This window comes from Ranitomeya variabilis, chromosome 1 (assembly GCF_051348905.1).
Source record: "Ranitomeya variabilis isolate aRanVar5 chromosome 1, aRanVar5.hap1, whole genome shotgun sequence".
In the NCBI taxonomy this organism is placed as follows: domain Eukaryota; kingdom Metazoa; phylum Chordata; class Amphibia; order Anura; family Dendrobatidae; genus Ranitomeya; species Ranitomeya variabilis.
Window position 1 is genome coordinate 260,161,571 of NC_135232.1, and position 19,257 is coordinate 260,180,827.

Consider the following 19,257-nt stretch of genomic DNA (forward strand, 5'->3'; position numbering starts at 1 on the left):
CATTACAGCATAACAATAAGCACAAAGATCAAAACATACCAAGAGGAATGAGGGCCCTGCTCGGAAACTTACAATCTATGAGGAAAAGGGGAGACACAAGAGGTGGATGGTAACAATTGCTTTCATTGTTCGGACCAGCCAAAGTGTAAGAATCGGGTGTTCATGTAAAGCTGCATGAACCGGTTATCAGCCTAAGTATGTAACAAGGATAAGGATAGGGATCAGGGGACCATGAACACCAGGATGGGGATAAGAGGGGCCATACATTCCAGGATAAGGGTGAGGGGGCCTTTCACACCAGGATGGGGATAAGAGGAACCATGCATGCCAGGATGGGAATGAGGGGGCCATGCATACCATGATTTTGAACCATGCATGCCAGGATGGGGATGATGGGACCATGCACATCAGAATGGGGATGAGGGGGTCATGCATATCAGGATAGGGACAAGGGTACCCTGTATACCAGGATGGGGATGAGGGAACCATATATACCAGGATAGGGATGAGAAGGGTCATGCACATCAGGATAGGGATGAGGGTACCCTGTATACCAGGATGGGGATGAGGGAACCATATATACCAGGATAGGGATGAGAAGGGTCATGCACATCAGGATAGGGATGAGGGTACCCTGTATACCAGGATGGGGATGAGGGAACCATATATACCAGGAAAGGGATGAGAAGGGTCATGCACATCAGGATAGGGATGAGGGTACCCTGTATACCAGGATGGGGATGAGGGAATCATATATATCAGGATAGGGGATAGTAAGTACAGAATTGGCCACTTTTGTTGCTTCAATTTTTTTTTCTAATTTCCTCCTCTAAAACCTAGCGTTTTATAGTCCGAAAAATATGGTACTTATTTTCCCCACTGTTTGCCTTACAATAAGTTCTGAGCCATAGGAAATAATAGTCTGGAGATATATACTCACTTCTATGGAATAATTTGCTAGGCATGGTCCTTGACATATACTAAAGTCATTCTACAAGGAGGGGAAGGTGACCTAATACTATCACATTGTGAATATGCAGTATTGGTCAAAACTTTAGACACACCTGTTCATATAATGATTTTTCTTGTTATTGAAATATGCACATTGCAGATTCAGACTGAAGGCAAAATAACCTTGAGGGAACACATATGGAAGCAAGAAGTAAAAAAATACAAATTCAAGTCACACTCACCATAGCTACCATAGCATTGTGTAACGACATGCCATCCCATGTGGTTTGCACTTAGTGGGACGGTCATTTGTACTGCAACAGTAAAATTATTTATTTTACTGACTTGAATAGCGCTATCGTACTCCACATTGCTGGATTCAAAACAGTGCTAACCACTCAGCCACCATGCTGCCCATTGACCTAAAACACACCTCCAGACAATGTATGGGCTGTGTGGCCAAGGTGCGTGATGGAGTGCTGTGTCAGATGACATGACCTCCACAATCACTTGACATGTTTTAGGGTGATTTGAACAGCAGAATAAAGGCAAAGCATCCTTTCTAGACTGTTGGGAAGTCATTCCAGGTGTGACCTAATGAAGCTTCTTGATAGAATGCCAAGGGTTTGTAAACCATTTATAGGCTCAAAATGTGGGCATCTAAGGTTTAACACACTCTGATTTTTTTCTGATATGTTTCTTTACCCCTTGTTTCTATATACCGTATATACTCGAGTATAAGCCGACCCGAGTATAAGCCGAGGCACCTAATTTTGCCATGAAAAACTGGGTAAGCTTATTGACTCAAGTATAAGCCTGGTATGCATTGTCCCCTCATCCCTGCCCTGCTATGCGTGGCTCCTCGCGTCGCTGTCCTGCTATGTGTGGCTCCCCCGTCCTGTCCTGGTATGTGTGTCTGAGTCTCCCCCTGTTGTATGCATGGCGTCCCCGGTCCCATCATTGTATGCATGACTCCCCCCCCCCCCCCCGGTCCCATCATTGTATGCGTGGCTCCCCCGGTCCTATCACTGTATGCGTGGCTCCCCCGGTCCCATCGATGTATGCATGGCTCCCCCGGTCCCATCGCTGTATGCATGGCTCCCCCGGTCCCATCGCTGTATGCATGGCTCCCCCGGTCCCATCACTGTATGCATGGCTCCCCCGGTCCAATCGCTTTACGCATGGCTCCCCAGGTCCCATCGCTGTATGCATGGCTTTCTCGGTCTCATCGCTGTATGCATGGCTCCCCCGGTCTCATCTCTGTATGCATGGCTCCCTCGGTCTCATCATTGTATGCATGGCTCCCCCGGTCCCATCGCTGTATGCATAGCTCCCCCGATCCCGTCCCATCGTTGTATTCATGGCTCACCCCCTCCCTGTCCTACTCTCCCTCCTTGTGCCGTTGCTGCAGCTCTGTTGTTCTGGCGTGGCAGCTCTTCCTGTGCTGAGCGCTCACGTGGTACCGCTCATTACGATACGATACAATACGATACACTTTATTGATCCCAAGGGAAATTATGGTAATTAATATGCGCTCCACGCCTATGGGAGTGGAGATGTGTGCATATTCATTACCTTAATGAGCGGTACCACGTGACCGCTCAGCACAGGAAGAGCTGCCGCTCCGGGACAACAGAGATGCAGCGACGGTGCAAGGAGGGTGAGTATGATGTCTTCACAGCCACCAACTCCTGACGCTGCTCACCCTTCCCCGCCGGCTTCCTGGACAATGACTCGTGTATAAGCCGAGGGGGGCCTTTTCAGCACAAAAAAATGTGCTGAAAATCTTGGCTTATACATGAGCATATACGGTATGTTCTCTTTGTAGTTACGCTGCCTTCAACCTGAATCTACAAAGTGCATATTCCAGTAATGACAAGTAAAAGCATTGCAGGAATAGGTGTGTCCAAACTTTAGATTGGTACTGTATATAATTAACAAATAATCTTGCCTATGGTGATAATGAAATGACAACTCGGAAGTAATCTCTACAGAACTGGAAATATTAGTTTATTCGATGGCATAGTGGGACAAAGTTAAAGGGTTTTTTCATCACTTGTAAACACAAAGTTCCATAGTTCTGTTTTTAGCTATTTTGCTGATTATTCTTGACAATTGGGGGCTCCTTGGTGCACATTTGTATGCTTACTTAAAGCTAATCTGTCAGCAGGATTTTGCTAACTACAGGCATTGTCATGTTCCCACTGTACACTGATTAAAATGATATCTGGGGTGAAGAAATCCATCTTGCGGTGTAATCATTGTTACAAGTTTTCAGTTAGGCTACGTTCACATTTGCGGTCGGCGCCGCAGCGTCGCCGCATGCGTCATGCGCCCCTATATTTAACATGGGGGCGCATGGACATGCGTCGCACTTGCATTTTGCGCCGCATGCGTCCCTGCGGCGCACGCGTCCGGGCGCATTGGACGCAACAAGTTGCATTTTTGCTGCGTCCAAAATCAATCAAAAAAAGGACGCATGCGGCGCAAAACGCAGCGTTGTGCATGCGTTTTGCTGCGTTTTTGTTTGCGTTGTGCGTTGCGGCGCCGACGCTGCGGCGCACAACGCAAATGTGAACGTAGCCTTAATGAGATGCTCGTGCATCAGGGCAAGACTGTAAGCAGTAGGAGTCTTATCTTCCTGGTTGTAAGCCAGAGAAACCAAAGAAAGACCTGCCCACAGGTCACCCCGAAACACAAACAGTCTGTGTCTCTCTGTCTCTATGATGAGATACTTGTTTGTGCTTCGGGATGGGCCTGTGGGCAGGACTCTTAGGGTACCGTCACACAGTGCCATTTTCATCGCTACGACGGTACGATTCGTGACGTTCTAGCGATATCGTTACGATATCGTTGTGTCTGACACGCAGCAGCGATCAGGGACCCTGCTGAGAATCGTACGTCGTAGCAGATCGTTTGGAACTTTCTTTCGTCGCTTGATCACCCGCTGACATCGCTGGATCGTTGTGTGTGACACCGTTCCAGCGATGTGTTCGCTTGTAACCAGGGTAAACATCGGGTAACTAAGCGCAGGGCCGCGCTTAGTAACCCAATGTTTACCCTGGTTACCAGCGTAAACATAAAAAAAACAAACAGTACATACTCACATTCCGGTGTCTGTCCTCCGGCGTCTCAGCTTCTCTGCACTGTGAGCGCCTGCCGGCCGGAAAGCGAGCACAGCTGTGACGTCACCGCTCTGCTTTCCAGCTATGGTGCTTACACAGTGCAGAGAAGCAGAACGCCGGGGGACAGACACCGGAATGTAAGTATGTACTGTTTGTTTTTTTTACGTTTACGCTGGTAAACCAGGGTAAACATCGGGTTACTAAGCGCGGCCCTGCGCTTAGTAACCCGATGTTTACCCTGGTTACCCGGGGACTTCGGCATCGCTCCAGCGCCGTGATTGCAAAGTGTGACCGCAGTCTACGACGCTGGAGCGATAATTATACGACGCTGCGACGTCACGGATCGTGCCGTCGTAGCGATGAAAATGGCACTGTGTGACAGTACCCTAAGTTTCTCTGGACTACATAGTTACATAGTTACATAGTTATTGAGGTTGAAGGAAGACTTTAAGTCCATCTAGTTCAACCCATAGCCTAACCTAACATGCCCTAACATGTTGATCCAGAGGAAGGCAAAAAAACCCCATGTGGCAAAGAGTAACTCCACCATGGGGAAAAAAATTCCTTCCCGACTCCACATACGGCAATCAGACTAGTTCCCTGGATCAACGCCTTATCAAGGAATCTAGTGTATATACCCTGTAATATTATACTTTTCCAGAAAGGTATCCAGTCCCCTCTTAAATTTAATTAATGAATCACTCATTACAACATCATACGGCAGAGAGTTCCATAGTCTCACTGCTCTTACAGTAAAGAATCCGCGTCTGTTATTATGCTTAAACCTTCTTTCCTCCAGACGTAGAGGATGCCCCCTTGTCCCTGTCTCAGGTCTATGATTAAAAAGATCATCAGAAAGGTCTTTGTACTGTCCCCTCATATATTTATACATTAAAATAAGATCACCCCTTAGTCTTCGTTTTTCCAAACTAAATAGCCCCAAGTGTAATAACCTATCTTGGTATTGCAGACCCCCAAGTCCTCTAATAACCTTGGTCGCTCTTCTCTGCACCCGCTCTAGTTCAGCTATGTCTTTCTTATACACCGGAGACCAGAACTGTGCACAGTATTCTAAGTGTGGTCGAACTAGTGACTTGTATAGAGGTAAAATTATGTTCTCCTCATGAGCATCAATGCCTCTTTTAATACATCCCATTATTTTATTTGCTTTTGTAGCAGCTGCCTGACACTGGCCACTGAATATGAGTCTGTCATCCACCCATACACCCAGGTCTTTTTCATTGATGGTTTTGCCCAGAGTTTTAGAATTAAGCACATAGTTATACATCTTATTACTTCTACCCAAGTGCATGACCTTACATTTATCCCCATTAAAGCTCATTTGCCATTTATCAGCCCAAGCTTCTAGTTTACATAAATCATCCTGTAATATAAAATTGTCCTCCCCTGTATTGATTACCCTACAGAGTTTAGTGTCATCTGCAAATATTGAAATTCTACTCTGAATGCCCCCTACAAGGTCATTAATAAATATGTTAAAAAGAAGAGGGCCCAATACTGACCCCTGTGGTACCCCACTGCTAACCGCGACCCAGTCCGAGTGTGCTCCATTAATAACCACCCTTTGTTTCCTATCCCTGAGCCAGCTCTCAACCCACTTACACATATTTTCCCCTATCCCCATTACTCTCATTTTATGTATCAACCTTTTGTGTGGCACCGTATCAAAAGCTTTGGAAAAGTCCATATACACTACGTCCACTGGGTTCCCTTGGTCCAGTCCGGAACTTACCTCATCATAGAAGCTGATCAAATTAGTCTGACATGAGCGGTCCCTAGTAAACCCGTGCTGATACTGGGTCATGAGGTTATTCCTCTTCAGATACTCCAGTATAGCATCCCTTAGAATGCCCTCCAGGATTTTACCCACAGTAGAGGTTAAACTTACTGGCCTATAATTACCGAGTTCAGTTTTTGCCCCTTTTTTGAATATTGGCACCACATTTGCTATACGCCAGTCCTGTGGTACAGACCCTGTTATTATGGACTCTTTAAAGATTAAAAATAATGGTCTATCAATGACTGTACTTAGTTCCTGCAGTACTCGGGGGTGTATCCCATCCGGGCCCGGAGATTTGTCAATTTTAGTGATTTTTAGACGCCGCTGTACTTCCTGCTGGGTTAAGCAGGTGACATTTAATGGGGAATTTTTATCACTAGTCATATTGGCTGCCATGGGATTTTCTTTTGTAAATACTGATGAAAAAAAGTCATTTAGCAGATTGGCTTTTTCCTCATCCTCATCCACCATTTCACCCAGACTATTTTTAAGGGGGCCAACACTGTCATTTTTTAGTTTCTTACTATTTATGTAGTTAAAGAATATTTTGGGGTTATTTTTGCTCTCTCTAGCAATGAGTCTCTCTGTCTCAATCTTTGCTGCCTTGATTTGCTTTTTACAGAATTTATTTAATTTTCTGTATTTATTTAATGCCTCATCACTACCTACTTCCTTTAATTCTCTAAATGCTTTCTTTTTGTTCCTTATTGCGCCCCTAACAGCTCTATTTAGCCATATTGGTTTCCTCCTATTTCTAGTATGTTTATTCCCATACGGTATATACTGTGCACAGGTCCTATCCAGGATGCTAATAAACGTCTCCCATTTTCTTTGTGTATTTTTGTGTCTCAGGATATCGTCCCAGTTAATTGCACCAAGATCCTCTCTCATCCGTTGGAAATTTGCCCTCCTGAAGTTTAGTGTCCTTGTCACCCCCCTACTACCCATCTTATTAAAGGTTACATGAAAACTTATTATTTTATGATCACTATTCCCCAAGTGACCCCCAACCCTTATATTTGATATGCGGTCTGGCCTGTTGGTTAATATTAGATCTAGCAGTGCCCCCCTCCTTGTTGGGTCCTGAACCAGCTGTGAAAGGTAATTGTCTCTCATAGTTGTCAAAAACCGATTACCTTTGCTGGAACTGCAGGTTTCTGTTCCCCAATCTATTTCAGGGTAGTTGAAGTCCCCCATAATAATGACTTCTCCTTGAGTCGCAGCTTCATCTATTTGCTTTACGAGGATATTCTCCATTGCTTCCATTATTTTTGGAGATTTATAACAAACCCCTATCAGTAATTTATTATTTTTTCCCCCTCCCCTTATCTCCACCCACAGGGACTCCACATTTTCATTAAATTCACCTATATTATCACGCAGGATGGGTTTTAAGGAAGATTTTACATATAGACACACCCCTCCCCCTCGCTTATCTGTACGGTCATTTCTGAACAGGCTATAGCCCTGCAAGTTAACAGCCCAGTCATGGCTCTCATCCAGCCACGTCTCAGATATCCCCACCATGTCATAATTATGCTCCAACAACATTAGTTCTAATTCGTCCATTTTGTTGGCGAGGCTTCTGGCATTAGTATACATGCACTTGATGTTACTCTCTGTACCTCTATTCTTTCTTAAATTAATAACTGTTCTAACCCCACCCCCCATGCCACCGCCACCCCCAACTTCCTTATTTGTGCCCAGCTCTCTATCTGCACTATCTTCCCCTCCTATAAAATGAATACCCTCCCCCCCAATCCCTAGTTTAAACACTCCTCCAACCTTCTAACCATTTTCTCCCCCAGCACAGCTGCCCCTTCCCCATTGAGGTGCAGCCCGTCCCTAGCGTAGAGCCTGTAGCCTGGACTAGAGCAACAAGATAAGACTCTGCCTACAGTCCCGCCCTGAAGCACGAGCATCTTATTAACTGAAAACTTCTAACACTGATTACACAAGAACCACAGGGATGATTTCTTCACCACAGGTCTCATTTTAATCAGTGTAAAGGTACCTTCACACTAAGCGACGCTGCAGCGATACAGACAACAATGCCGATCGCTGCAGCGTCGCTGTTTGGTCGCTGGAGAGCTGTCACACAGACCGCTCTCCAGCGACCAACGATGCCAAGATCCCTGGGTAACCAGGGTAAACATCGGGTTGCTAAGCTCAGGGCCACACTTAGTAACCCGATGTTTACCCTGGTTACCAGTGTAAAATGTAAAAAAACAAACACTACATACTTACATTAGCGTCCCCCGGCGTCCGCTTCCTGCACTGACTGAGTGCCGGCCCTAACAGCAGAGCGGTGACGTCACCGCTGTGCTGTGATTTCACTTTACGGCCAGTGCTCAGTCAGTGCAGGAAGCGGACGGCGGGGGACGCGAAGGTGAGTATGTACTGTTTGGTTTTTTTTACATTTTACACTGGTAACCAGGGTAAACATCGGGTTACTAAGCGCGGCCCTGCGCTTAGTAACCCGATATTTACCCTGGTTACCATTGTAAAACATCGCTGGTATCGTTGCTTTTGCTGTCAAACACAACGATACACGGCGATCTGACGACCAAATAAAGTTCTGAACTTTAATCAACGACCAGCGATATCACAGCAGGATCCTGATCGCTGCTGCGTGTCAAACACAACGATATCGCTAGCCAGGACGCTGCAACGTCACGGATCGCTAGCAATATCGTTTAGTGTGAAGGTACCTTAACAGTGGCAACATGACAATGACTATAGTTTACTTAGCAAAATCCTGTTGACAGGTTCACTTTAGTGCACTTTCATTATACTGTTTTCTGTGTTCATTTGCCAAAATTCCCATAATGCCCAGCTTTGTCATTTTAGCCAGTTCCAGCATTGGTCATATGCAGGGCTTAACTACCACTGTCACCAATGCGACCTGGCCCAGCGGGTAAGGGGCCCGCCAACGCGAGGAAATATTTCAGCTGGATGTGTATCCTTGGATCCATGTGTGGCAGTACACACAACTGGCCAATCAGAGGCCAGCAGCTGACGTCAGCATGCACATGACTGGGGGTGCATGGTAGTGACGACATGCGGTCCAGTCGCTTGCACATTTAAGTCGTCTGCCGGTTTCAGAAGAGGACACCGCGCTGTGGGGGAACGGAAAGAAGGTGAGTATTTATTTTTTTAAATCAGTTAGTACCCAGTGGCCATACTACTACATGGAAGACTATGGGCTGTGCATTATACTACATGGATGACTATGGGCTGTGCATTATTTTATATGAAGGATATGGGCTGTGTATTATACTAATACGGACGACTATGGGCTGTGCAATATCTATGTTGGTGCATTATACACTGTGTTCCAAATTAATATGCAAATTGGATTTAAGTGTCAAAGATTTAATTGTTTTGTTTTTCAAATAAACTCGTGGATGGTATTGTGTCTCAGGGCTCAATGGATCACTGAAATCAATCTTAAACACATGTGATAATTGGTTTTCCAGGTGATTCTAATTAAAGGAAAACTACTTAAAAATGATGTTCCACATTATTAAGCAGGTCACAGTTTTCAAGTAACATGGGAAAGAAAAAGGATCTCTCTGCTGCTGAAAAGCATCAAATAGTGCAATGCCTTGGTGAAGGGATGAAAACATTAGAAATTTTCCAAAAACATAAGTGTGATCATTGTACTGTTAAGAGATTTGTGGCTGTATCTGAGCACAAATGTGTTTGTGCTGATAAAGGCATAATGAGGAAGATTTCTGCCAGGCAAGTTCATCGGATTAAGAGAGCAGCTGCTAAAAAGCCATTACAAAGCAGCAAACAGATATTTGAAGCTGCTGGTGCCTCTGGAGTCCCTCGAACCTCAAGGTGTAGGCTCCTTCAAAGGCTTGCTGTGGTGCATAAACCTACTATTCGGCCACCCTTAAACAGTGTTCACAAGCAGAAATGGTTGTATTGGGCCCACACATACATGAATACTAATTTCCAAACAGTCTTGTTTACTGATAAGTGTTGAGCAACCCTGGATGGTCCAGATGGATGGAGAAGTGGATGGTTGGTGGATGGCCACCATGTCCCAACAAGGCTGCAACGTCAGCAAGGAGGTGGAGGAGTCATGTTTGGGGCCAGAATCATGGGAAACAGCTGGTAAGGCCCTTTAAGGTTCCTGAAGGTATGAAAATGACCTCTGCAAAGTATATAGAGTTTCTGACTGACAACTTTCTTCTATGGTCTAAAAAGCAGAAACGTGCCTTCAGGAGCAAAATCATCTTCATGCTGACAATGCCCCATCTCATGCTGCAAAGAATACCTCTGAGTCATTGGCTGCTATAGGCATAAAAGGAGATAAACTCATGGTGTGGCCACCATCTTCCCCTGACCTCAACCCTATAGAGAACCTTTAGCGGATCATCAAGCAAAAGATCTATGAGGGTGGGAGGCAGTTGACATCCAAACAGCAGCTCTGGGAGGCTATTCCAACTTAATGCAAAGAAATACAAGCAGAAACTCTCCAAAAACTCACAAGTTCAATGGATGCAAGAATTGTGAAGGTGACATCAAAGAAGGCTCCTATGTTAACATGTAACTTGGCCTGTTAGGATGTTTTGGCGTTAAATAGCTTTTTTGTTCAGTGAATGTGACCTCCTAATGCTGCAAATTCCACAAATGAGCATTTTCAGTTCTTTAAAACATATCAAATGTATAAAAATTCTACTGTGCATAATAATTTGGAACAGTGCATTTTGAGTTTTTATTCATTTTGGAGATTATACTGTTATCATTGGGAGGTTTCTTCAATAAAATTCGATGCATAATCTAACTGGTGATGACTTTTATTAGACTGACTGTCATTTGCACCGACCATTTAGGAAAATCTGAGAAAAATGTAATTTGCATAATAATTTGGAACATAGTGTATATGGAGGAATTTGGAGGGTGTATTATATTATATGTTGGACTATGGGATGCATTATACTATATGCTATATACTATACTATAACAATAAATAATAATAATAATAATAATATGGAGGACTATGGGATGCATTATACCATGTTTAGGACTATGGAATGTATTATACTATATGGAGGACTATGGGGGGTGCATTATAATATATGGGTGATGCATTATAATATATAGAGGATTATGAGGGGTGCATTATACTATTTGATGGACTATGGGGGTGCATTATACTATGTAGAGGAGTATAGGAGTGCATTATATTATTTGGAGGACTATGTGGGGGTACATTATACTATAGAGAGGTATTTGGGCTGTGCATTATACTGTATGGAGAGCTATGGGGAGTACATTATACTTGTGTTATGGGGCCCCATGACTTCTATGTACGCCCCTGGTGAATATAATGGTTTATTTTTTTCTATACATTAAAGGACAGTGACAGAACAGGTGGACATTTACCAGGATGGGGCCCAGGATAAGGGACATATACCAGGATGGGGGATATATATCAGGATGGGGGGGCCCGGTCCAAATATTTCACTGGAGCTCATCAGACTCTAGATACACTACTGGTCATAAGAGTCCCTATTATGTGGTCTTGGCGGTGCTGCGCGCTAAATGTATACATATAAAATAATTCATGCAGGTTCATTTGAGCTACTGTATGTATTTGAGCTACGCATGCTCACTACATGAAGACAGAAAAAGTACAATGGACAACATCAAGTAACCCCCAATAAATACATTTAAATGTGCCTTTTAGAGTAGAGTTACTGTGGATTTGCAGTATGTTGTGGTAAATATTCATTTCTATTCTAAAGCCCTGCTGCTTTATCAGTCTCAGCAGAATGTACAGCTCAACACGCGGCCATATTCATCCTGCTAGTTCTATCCCCAGTCACACCATCAGTTTATACCAGTTACTCAGTTCCATGGCAGTCATGCAGATCCATGCCACAACACTGTCTCCGCCATGTTTTACAGATGATGTGCTATGCTTATAAGCCTTTCCCTGTCTTAATGATTGTCTTCACAGCTTAATGGTTTAGTTAATCTTGGCTTGATCTGTCCATAAAAAGTAGTCATTCTTCTACTAAAGTCTAATGTGTTTATGCTAATCTTTCTGTTCTGTAACAAATTATTAAAGTTTCTTAACCCTTTCACAAAGCTCCATAAATGTACAGCAGATGTGTGCGTTCACTATAGAAAGCTTTAAATTTTGAGGATGAAATCGCAAGATAAGCCTTGAATATCTATCTCAGATTCTCCTTAAAGGGAATCTGACAGGAGGATCAATCCTACTAGGCCATATACATGGCCGTGCAGGTCATAGGAAGCTGAATGAAATTATACCTTGATATATGCGATCCGTTGTCTTATTACAAATCCACTTTTTTCTTATATGTAAATGAGCTGTTCCAGGCTGTGGGTCGGACACTGATCTCCCTGAGAATTTGCTTCCTGAGGTAATTTTAAATGAAAGGGGAAATACTAGTGTGAGACATGTAATGATTGGCATTTTGCTCTTATATTCACACACAATTCTGCAGTGAGATCAAAGTTAACACAGTACAACAAATGTGAAACTCTCTCATTGTAAACATTTCCAGCAGCACTTGCCCTCTCATAGGGCTGGCAGCTCTGCTGCAGAGCTGTGCCTGATTATAATGAACGCAGTACAGCAGTGTTGAACCTTGTCTCATCCCAAACACATTTGCATTGATATCAGCTCTGCTCTACTTCTCACACACACACACACACACACACACACACACACACACACACACACACACACACACACACACACACACACACACACACACACACACGCTGTCTATGAGAAGGTAGCCAAAACACTATGACAGGACACCTGCAGTACTAATGTGTTAGTACAACAGAAGTGAACTTTGTCTCATTACACTCTTGGCTCTACTGTACAGTGTTATTTCTGATCTCACTGTGGAGCTGTGTGTCAGTATAAGAGCTAAGCGTCTGTCATTACATTGTTCACACTGGTAATTTCCCCTTTAATTTACAATAAGCTCCGGAGGCAGATTCGCTGGACGATCAGTTTCGGATCTATTGATTCTTAATTGCTCAATGACATATAAGAACAACGTGGATTTTTATGGAATAAGACATCGGATCACAGATATCAAGGTATCGTTCTCTTCCGCTTCCTATGACCTACATGCTCATATAGACGGCTTAGGAGGGTTGATCCTACTGACTGATTTAAAATCTGCTGTGTGAACATTTCCTTTATGGATGCCAATGAGGGTGCCTTGAATATACCTGACTATCCCATGTACTGTACAGTATGTGTCTTATTAAAGCTATACACATGCTGACACATAATATGTTACATTTTCCTTGCACCTTTTTGTAAAGCCTTAATAAAAATATAGTTTATATAAAAAAGTTACAAAATTAAAAATGCCACCAAAATGATTGGGAAATTACCTTAAAAATTATTATATGGCATGGTGATCTAGCATTTTCATACTCTGAATAAAACGTGTGTGTGAACGAATCTTTAAAGGGTTCAGTATTTTAGACAATCCCTATTTATTTGAAGGGCTCTTTGAATATAAGCTGATCATGAACAGTCCCACTACTTGAACCTAATACATTATCTGTAATCTGTGAGGAAAGCTAATAGTAAGTGTTTACTTTTCCTGCAGCACCACCACAGGGAAACTTAAGTATTACACAGTGCCCATTCAATTCAATGGCTTGTCTGTGTACTGCAGGAGAGGACAGGTCCTCCATAGGGAGAGACGATCTTTGTTACTGCTCACTACTGATGAGCGAATATACTCGTTACTCGAGATTTCCACTTGGCCCAGGTTAGAAAACCACTATCATCTACCCTATTGGAGAATTTTGAGTTAGTAGAGGGGGATCCTCTACTAACTCAAAATTGGACATTCGTGAGCAGTAGTGAGGGGTGTATATACGCGTTACTCGAGATTTCCCGAGCACGCTCGGGTGTCCTCCGAGTATTTTTTAGTGCTCGGAGATTTAGTTTTCATCGCCTCAGCTGAATGATTTACATCTGTTAGCCAGGCTAAGTACATGTGGGGGTTGCCTGGTTGCTAGGGAATCCCCACATGTAATCGAGCTGGCTAGTAGCTGTAAATCATTCAGCTGCGGCGAAAAAAACTAAATCTCCGAGCACTAAAAAATACTCAGAGGACACCCGAGCGTGCTCGGGAAATCTCGAGTAACGAGTATATACGCCCCTCACTACTGCTCACGAATGTCCAATTTTGAGTTAGTAGAGGATCCCCCTCTACTAACTCAAAATTCTCCAATAGGGTAGATGATAGTGGTTTTCTAACCTGGGCCAAGTAGAACATGGCTCCGTAAACAACAGATATGCACACAAATTATGACATGGACTAAATCTGTAAGAGGTGTATATTACAGTGTTAGAGCTGTTCTGATGATCTGTCCACGCATTTGCTTTGGAAAAGTACATTTGTATTTATCCAGTTTTCTACATTGGTAATATCAATAACTGTCATACCCAATTTTCTTGTGTAACAGGTGTGGAGCCTCCTATCCTCAGTTGATGAGTACAGTGGGCATACATCCTACATGTGCGGAAGAAGTGACCAAACTGCATATCACAAAACGCTCAGGACTGGACCCCACAGTCACTGGTTGCTGAGGTTAATTACCATCTCTGAAAAGGAAAGGAGCCATCTGTCTGCATGTGAACTGGAGACCTATCAGCGTGTTTCTTGCGTATACATCTCACATTTCCCAGAAGTAGTTACAAAGCACTACAGAAAGCATTCCTCATGTGTCTAACGTTTTACCAGGTGCCAGGGACTGAAATGTTCTGTGATCTAGTCTAATACTCCTACCATCCAGGAGGTGGAACTGCAGACCAGAAGATGCTAGAGTCCCAGGTACGTAGTGTAATGGTATCTAGATCCGCCTTCTGCAGAACAAAACATGACAAGGACTTTTCTATATTTAGAGTTCATTCATTATAAAGGAGCAAGTATGAGTGAGAATGAGCAGTCTTGTGTTTCCTCCAGAAATCCTCTAGCACCGCTCTCTTAGTGGCAGTCATCCACTGGATCACATTTATTTATCTCATTCAATATATTTGCACTCATTTATCTTTTCTTATACACTTTTTGCTTCTTGCCAATTTTTTTTTTTACAGTGAAAAATTAAAGTTTCTTCCCATCTCCGTATGTGACGGCATATTGCTGGGACATGCCATCACTTTAGGATGTTGGCGTCCAACCTCTGGGACAACCACAGATATTGAGAATGTAGGGATTGCATCATTGATCCAGCTTGTCATCCTTTTCACAGTTTTTCTCTGCATTGTATTGACTCCTGACAACTGGCTGTGCAGGGACGTTCAGCAGGCCCAATTTATTTGCAGGAGCCATGCTGCATTGGGTGGTCTGGAGAGCCCGTTTTGCAGTGATAACTATTGCAAAGATTTATAGTTTCATGGTTTTTAAGATTGAAGGCAGACATAATTCCATCTAGTTCAACCTATAACCTAACATGTTGCTCCAGGGGAAGGCAAAAACCCTGTGAGACAGATGCAGATTGCCCCATATTAGGAGAAAATTCCTTCCCATCTCCATATACCACAATCAGACAAGTTCCCTGGATCAACATCCCATTACAGAAGCTAGTGCCCATAACCTGTAAGTAGTATTGTATTTTTCAAGAAAGACATCCAGGTGCTCCTTGTACCTTTGTAGTGAAACCACCATTAAAACATTGTGGCAGAGAATTCCATAGTTTCACTGCTCTTAACCCCTTCACCCCCGGAGCTTTTTCCGTTTTTCCGTTTTCGTTTTTCGCTCCCCTCCTTCCCAGAGCCATAACTTTTTAAATTTTCCGTCAATTTGGCCATGTGAGGGCTTATTTTTTGCGGGACGAGTTGTACTTTTGAACGACATCATTGGTTTTACCATGTCGTGTACTAGAAAACGGGAAAAAAATTCCAAGTGCAGTGAAATTGCAAAAAAAGTGCAATCCCACACTTGTTTTTTGCTTGCCTATTTTGCTAGGTTCACTAAATGCTAAAACTGACCTGCCATTATGATTCTCCAGGTCAGTACGAGTTCATAGACACCTAACATGACTAGGTTATTTTTCACCTAAGTGGTGAAAAAAAATTCCAAACTTTGCAAAAAACAAAACAAAACAAAATTGCGCCATTTTCCGATACTCGTAGCGTCTCCATTTTTCTTGATCTGGGGTCAGGTGAGGGCTTATCTTTTGCGTGCCGAGCTGGCATTTTTAATGATAGCATTTTGGTGCAGATACGTTCTTTTGATCGCCCGTTATTGCATTTTAATGCAATGTCGTGGCGACCAAAAAAACGTAAATCTGGCGTTTCGATTTTTTTTCTCATTACGCCGTTTAGCGATCAGGTTAATGCTTTTTTTTTATTGATAGATCGGGCGATTCTGAACGCGGCGATACCAAATATGTGTAGGTTGGGGTTTTTTTTTATTGATTTATTTTGATTGGGGCGAAAGGGGGGTGATTTAAACTTTTATATTTTTTTTATTTTTTTCACATTTTTAAAAACTTTTTTTTTTTACTTTTGCCATGCTTCTATAGCCTCCATGGGAGGCTAGAAGCAGGCACAGCCCGATCGGCTCTGCTACATAACAGCGATCATCAGATCGCTGTTATGTAGCTAAAATGCAGGTGTGCTGTGAGCGCCGACCACAGGGGGGCGCTCACAGCCACCAGCAATCAGTAACCATAGAGGTCTCAAGGACCTCTATGGTTACAATGGAGGAGCATCGCCGACCCCCGATCATGTGACAGGGGTCGGCGATGCGCTCATATCCGGCCGCACGGCCGGATGCGGTAGTTAAATGCCGCTGTCTGCGTTTGACAGCGGCATTTAACTAGTTAATAGCGGCGGGTGATCGCGATTTCACCCGCCGCTATTGCGCGCACATGTCAGCTGTAAAAAACAGCTGACATGTCGCGACTTTGATGTGCGCTCACCGCCGGAGCGCACATCAAAGCGGGGGTCCCGACATGTGACGTACTATTCCGTCACATGTCGGGAAGGGGTTAAGGTACCGTCACGCTCAGCAACTTTGCAACGAGAACGACAACGATCCGTGACGTTGCAGCGTCCTGGATAACGATCTCGTTGTGTTTGACACGCAGCAGCGATCTGGATCCCGCTGTGATATCGCTGGTCGGAGCTAGAAGGCCAGAACTTTATTTCGTCGTCAGGTCGGCGTGTATCGTCATGTTTGACATCAAAAGCAACAATGTCAGCAATGTTTTACATGGAGCTAACAACCAGCGAGAACAATAAGTGAGTCGCCGTTACGTCACTGGATCGCTCCTGCATCGTTGTGGAGCTGCTGTGTTTGACGTCTCTACAGCGACCTAAACAGCGACGCTGCAGCGATCGGATCGTTGTCTATATCGCTGCAGCGTCGCTGAGTGTGACGGTACCTTTACACTAAATAATCTGCTTCTGTGATGATTGACCCTTCTTTCCTGTATGATATAGAGAACTCCCCCTTGGCACCCTTGTAGGCGTAGGTATAAAAGATAGTTTGAAAGATTTCTGTACTGTCCCCACTTCTATTTGTACATTGTAATAAGTTTGCACATAAACCTTTGTTGTTCCAAACTGAATAACCCCAGGTTTGATAACCTGTCTTGGCACCTGCTGTAGTTCGGCTCTGTCCTTCTGATATAGTGGATACCAAAATCATACACAGTATTGTAGTGACTGGTATAGATGCCAAACTATGTTCTTGCTATGGACATCTATATCTATTTTAATGCATGCCATAATTTTATTTGCATTGTCAGCAGCTGCCTGGCACTGGTCACTAAAGTTGTGTTTGACATCTACCCATACGCTATTGAATTAGCATTGAGTACCCTTTATTCTCAAAATCGTGGGGGTTCAAAAGAGATTGGAAACCAACCCATCATTAAATGATGGCATATTGTAGTGATTCAATATTCAGAAAGCTCACTTATATCTCCAGCTGTTGGAATGCTGTCACATATTGCTACAGAAGTTAAACTGCGTAGTTCTCGAATAGTGTAATGTGCTAGCTTCATTACTAAAGCCACTGGCAGAATACAGCCTGCAATAATGGCTCCCGATATCCCCCTGACTGCATCTGCAGGGCAGCCACAGATGTGGAAATTCCCTCATTATTGCTAATTATAATGCAATCCTCAAAATGCCAAAAAAATGTATGAAAACTCCTACAAGGAAAAGGTGGAACATTTACCCTCCGCAACCTGTCAGATTATTGCTTTCCTCTTTCATTGGTTGATTAAATTTGAAAAGGCAATATGAATGTTCGATATGGGCGACCCATCCACTTTTCTCTTTTTGCCAGCTTTGCTATATCTCCCTTGTGTCACATATGTAGCCCCTCCATTGTTCGTGAGCTGGCTATCTACTAATGTGCACAGTGCGTGAATTGTGATAGTTTCATAATGTAAGGCTGTTCTTTTTCCAGTACATATTACATCATTTCTGGCTCTATCGATTAGCTTATATCACCTTGATATCAACACCCGTGTTTTTTCAGCCATGCATAATGGGTGGATTTGAAGACTGAAATGATGTAACTCTGATCTAATACTTAATGATTCATTACTAGGAACAAGCACACTAACTTTCCATGATCTTCTGGCATTTAAGTGTGCGGCAGCATAATGTTCTCCAGCAGACCAAGTGCTGCTTTACCTGTGAGTGGGACTTGGTCGATCAGTAGCTTGCTGCCAGGTATATTATTCTCGGTCTTTCTATAGATTAATGTCACTCTCTGCAGCTCGCTCCGGAGTCTGCATCATTTCAATTACTACTCAGGAGGAAACAGATTGAGAACAAAAATACTTTTGGACTTCTGCCTGTAATTTGCGGCTATGCTCCTAAGTTTTCTTCAAACCCACATCACGCTCCTAGCCACCATCAAAGGCTTACTGTCTCCTTTAGTACAATAAAAAATAACAGAGGACATCCTGAGGAAACCGTGTCCTAATATCACCAGCCTGGCATGGCAGTCTTCCCCACAAGGAGTTCTGAAAAATTACATCTGACATTGAATGTTCCATTAGCCAAGGAGCAAGTACAGTGATTTCACAAGGCTCTGGATATCTGAGCTCACGATCTGTGTGCATGATTTCCAGGTGGGATTTGGGAGTCCCAGTTCTTACTGTAATGAAAACAAAAGCTATTACTTTTCACTCACGCCATGAGCTATTTAAAGTGAGCTACTTGCCGCTGATTGTCCTGCAACGTGTATATTGGTCAGTTTTACAGGCAGTCTTTTTGACGGATATTTTTTTTTGTACATCATTTCCTTGAAGTAAGCTTTACAGCCATATTCCAGATTGAAAAAAATATGCATAACCTTTATTTCGACATGGTTAAAAATGACATTT

At 43.4% G+C, this 19,257-nt stretch overlaps 2 protein-coding genes across 2 annotated transcripts in view; both read left to right on the forward strand.

Moving 5' to 3' along the window:
* The window catches only part of GNB1L (G protein subunit beta 1 like), a 716,249-nt gene that overhangs the window by 443,616 nt on the left and 253,376 nt on the right, over positions 1-19,257 (forward strand). The gene's annotated exons all lie outside the window — the stretch shown is intronic.
* Positions 1-19,257, forward strand: part of TXNRD2 (thioredoxin reductase 2) — a 186,295-nt gene that overhangs the window by 165,136 nt on the left and 1,902 nt on the right. Inside the window, exon 17 of the mRNA XM_077293390.1 lies at positions 14,371-14,738. Coding sequence (XP_077149505.1) covers positions 14,371-14,494 — 124 coding nt within the window. The 3' untranslated portion in view covers positions 14,495-14,738. The remainder of the gene's footprint in view (positions 1-14,370; positions 14,739-19,257) is intronic.